Source organism: Antrostomus carolinensis, unplaced genomic scaffold (assembly GCF_000700745.2).
Source record: "Antrostomus carolinensis isolate BGI_N321 unplaced genomic scaffold, ASM70074v2 scaffold33543, whole genome shotgun sequence".
Classification (NCBI taxonomy): Eukaryota; Metazoa; Chordata; class Aves; order Caprimulgiformes; family Caprimulgidae; genus Antrostomus; species Antrostomus carolinensis.
This window is the reverse complement of record NW_010307809.1, coordinates 16-4,113: the sequence shown is the minus strand read 5'-3', so window position 1 is coordinate 4,113 and position 4,098 is coordinate 16. Positions and strand designations below refer to the sequence as shown.

The 4,098-nt window shown below is 44.2% G+C and overlaps 1 protein-coding gene across 1 annotated transcript; it reads left to right on the top strand.

Annotated features, from left to right (window-relative positions):
• Positions 1–315: 315 nt before the first annotated feature.
• On the top strand, positions 316–1,866 carry AGTRAP (angiotensin II receptor associated protein; the record flags this gene model as incomplete). Its single annotated transcript, XM_010165578.1, has 2 exons — positions 316–514; positions 1,760–1,866. Coding segments are annotated over 2 exons (306 nt in total), but the record flags the coding sequence as incomplete, so codon positions are not given.
• Positions 1,867–4,098: the final 2,232 nt, after the last annotated feature.

Here is a 4,098-nt window from a genome sequence, read left to right as displayed (position 1 = left end):
GTAATGCCAGGGGAGGACTCAAAAGCATTTAATATACTTGAGTTGGAAGGGCTCTATAAAAGCCTTCTCTGAACATTAAGGAGATATTGTGAGATGATGTCTGACAGATGCAAAGAGAATGCACAAAATACAAGATCATTCCTTTAGGTATCACTGTCTACTTGGGGCAGTGTCAAGGGTTAGCAATGTGTGATACTGGGGTGAAGGCATGATTGTGTGAACACAGATCTCGCAGAAATAGATGCTGTAACTGACTGTTACTCCTACTTGTTAATGCCCTATTCAGTTCTTGTTCCATTCTCTCTTTGTTTCCAGTTCCTGACTGGCCTGCTCCTCACAGTCCTCACCGACATCATCCACATCTCTGTGTTCTACCCTCCTAACAAGTATCTCACTGATACGAAGCGTTTCAGTACAGGCATGGCCATCTTCAGCCTCCTCCTCAAACCTGTGTCCTGCTATTTGGTGTATCGAATGTATCAGGAGCGTGGAGGAGAGTACACCTTTAACATAGGTAGGATGCTGCTTCTGCCTACACATCAGCGTGGGCCACCTCCTCTGGTGTTAGGGAGACTGCCTTGCACGTTGGACCCTTCAGCCTGAGCTCTGTGCAGCTGGATTCTGCCCCCTTTTGCCTTGCTGTGGGCCATCTTTGTGACAATTTTTGTTAGCTGCTCACTGTACTTATAGCTGGGATTTGACATTTGTATCCCATGGAAAGTGTATCCCATTGAGAAGTTCATCCCTTTGCTTGGACTTTGGGAGCACTCCTCCTTTTCAACCTATCCTAACACAGGCATGACACCGTCTGAGAGTCTCTTCTCTGGCAGAGGCTGGAATTCAGACACTTTGTAGTTTCATATCTTCTCCTGAACTGTCTTTCTCACAAGATTTTCAGTACAAACTGTGTGCTGCTGTTTTGTGTTGAATGTCGTTGACAAATTTCCTCTCATTTTCTTGCTATCTGGCATTTTCCTTTCAAACCTAACAGTGTTGCATTTTTCCTGGTCTTCTCTGTCTCATGTTCTTCACACAAAATCCCTTTTTGTTGCTTGGCAGCATCCTTGCTGCACAGAACAAGCCTCTGATATGGTTTGGTGCCCACCTTTGATTTCAGATTGCTTTCTAGCCGTGGCAGGTGCCTGGCTTGTAGATAAAGAGCTGTCCATGCACATTCTCTGTCTGTTTCTCTTCTTTTCCTGCTCACCCAGGGAAACAGTAACATGATTTTTGACAGTAACATGATTTTGTACCAGTCTTGTACAGGCAAATTGTTGATAGTGCAGTTGGGAGCACTGCTGGATTCAAATTTAGTGCCATGATGTGGCACACTGGGAAGAGTGGTTCATGGATGAATCATGCTCTTAAATCTATGCTGTCAGCTAGCCGTGGTTCCTGCTGCTTCTGGTTTTGTCTGTTCATTTTTCCACTAGATCTCATAAACTTGTTGAAATATGCTATTTCAGGAGCCTGTTATGCTGCTGTGTAGTATTGTGGGTCTTGCTTTCTGCACAGCCATGTGGCTACTAGGAGAGCAGTTCTCAGGGAATGAAGAGGCATGTTCAAATGCATCTCAGTTATTTTGCCTTTGTTGGAAGGATGAGTTTTCTTACCTCTTTGTGTAGTGAGGGTCACAGAACACAGATGCTGGGGAGCTGGTAGACTGGCTAATGTGGTGTGCTCCTGAGGTTTCTTTTAGGGGATTAAGTCTTGTGCTTTTGTTTTTTTCCCAAGCTTGTTCTCTTTCCTTTCCATTCAGGTGTCACCTGTGCAGGGCGGGATCGCAGCACCTATGAGCCAATTGATCAGCAGGATGCCCCTCCACAGTGGCCCGACTCAAGCAAGACAGCCCAGCAGCCGTACTGAGGCCCTCTCCACAACGGAGAACAGATGCTTCCCTGGCCCGATCTAGCCTTCCACTCTTCCCATGTCCGTTCTGATGGAGCAAGACCTGCTACTGAGCAAACAGGAGAGGATCTGACATTTCATTTCTTTTGCCTCCCTGAAAGTTAGGCAGATAGGTTCCTGCAGTAAGTCCAGAAGAACTCAGAGATGTCATGTTAAGCACTGTGACTCTTTGTAATCCCAGTACTCTCCTCCCTCCTCCTAAATCCTGCCTGTGTATGTGTGAGTGGATGCACCTTCTGCAGTCTTCCAAGTCTTGTATTCTGCATCCTCTCTATTGTCAGTAAGGGAACCACTCAAAATATTCCTGGACATGCTATCTTTAAAGGCTTATGGACTGCCCTTAACAATACAGTTTAACCTGCTTTTATGCAGATACATTTCCAGGAAACATCTGGGAGTTCCTGAGGGCTGTTTTTGATGGTGTTAAACTAAGATTTATGACCATAACTCCCTGTTCTAGCTGTGGTGGTTTGCACAGAGCTGGTGTTGGTATAAAATGCTCTTACTGGGCCAGGGAGCTTGTGCTCCCACTATCTAGTCTTGGGTTTTATTCACTGATGCCTTTGTGCAAGTTGAATGTCCTTCAGGATACTTAAAACGGCTGTTGAATGTAGGTTATAGATACTCTGTGCCTTGAAATGTTCTTTTACCTTCAGCTGCCTATCTTAACAGAACTTGAAATGTTACATTTTTCTAAGAAAACTATAAAATGAACAGTTTTTCTGTTAGAAAAAGTTATGCTGGTCACCTCTGTCTCATTTGAAAATATAGGTATTCCTGAGGGTTTGGGACTGTAGCCAGGTAGTTTGTGAGAGTCATTATGGGGGAAGGTCTATGGCTTTTACTCTAAGCTTTACTCAGACAAGTAGAGGGTACTGCTTGTAAATGTGTGAGTAGGAAGGTGGGCTAGTAAAATGAGGATCAGGGAAAGGAAATTAGTTTATTTACACTGCAGTGGTGAGCTCTATGGGGTGTGACAAAATATAAACTCTAATCTTGTGCACAATAAATCTGTCCTGCTGGGACTTTCAGGTAAAATCCTTAAACCCCCCCCCAAAAAACAAACAGGATTCTTTTTTGGAAGAAAAAGAGCATGTCAGCTTTTGCAGAATGAAAATACTAGTGCTAGGAAGATCTGTGTTTTTCTGAAGCATCTTCATTTTCAGAGTTTACACCTGTTATTCTACAATTGCATTTCTCTTGACAAGACCTACTGTTGCATTGACTCTTCAGTGACCAAGAGCCCTGTTAACTTGGCTCTAACCTCTAGAACCATGCCATTTGTAATTTTTAAAAATAAGCCATTTTTTTCCAAGTTTGACCACTTTAAACATAATCAGATGCTTCTTCCACTGTGCTGCACAAGCACTACAGTGACCTGCTACTGTACCTGGACCAAGCACATGGTAAATGCCATAGCAGTGCAGTAGTCTTGTTTACTCTCCTGAGTGTTGGGCATTCATTTTGCAGGCTGCCATGCAACAGAGCACAGGAATGGGAGTCAATCTGCTCTTGTGATCAGATGGGAAAGAAAGAATAGATAGATAGAAATTTTTGGGGCTTGTGCAGTTGCAGAGGAGGTCTTAATTTTTTTTCATCTCTTCAGAACTGTACAGTGACAGCACAGATCCCTGAATAACACATTTAAACACTCAGGTTTTCTCTTCCCTGGACTTGTGAAGCACAGACTGAAAACAACTGTTTTAAATGTAGTTCTTTTTGGGTATTTGCACAAACAGTGAGGCCTTCCCGACCATTCTCCATTGTGAAACACACCACAAAATCTATTGATACCCATCTAGCTGACCTGCTGTGTGCTTTTGTGTGGAGAATTCAGCACACCTGGGAGCTCAGGGAAGCAGAGCAAGGCAAGAGTTAGGCTAGGCTTAATAACAGGCCTTAATAAAAGGCCCAAAGATACCTATTTGGGGCAGTAAATCAGAAAGGTGGTGATAAAACAAGGTCCCTCTCCTGATTTCTGAGGAGGAGGGTGTTTATTTCAGTAGTGCTTATAATAAGCACCAACACACAGTTGGATCAATACCTGGTTTAGTGGGCTGTGTGGGGATTCATCGAGCCTGTTGTCTGGAGCGCAGCCTTGAAGATCCCGGCAGCCTGGTTTCCCCGCGGGGCTCCTCACCCAGACGTGCAGCAGGTGCGATACTCTGCTCAGGTTGGGGTTTTTTGTTT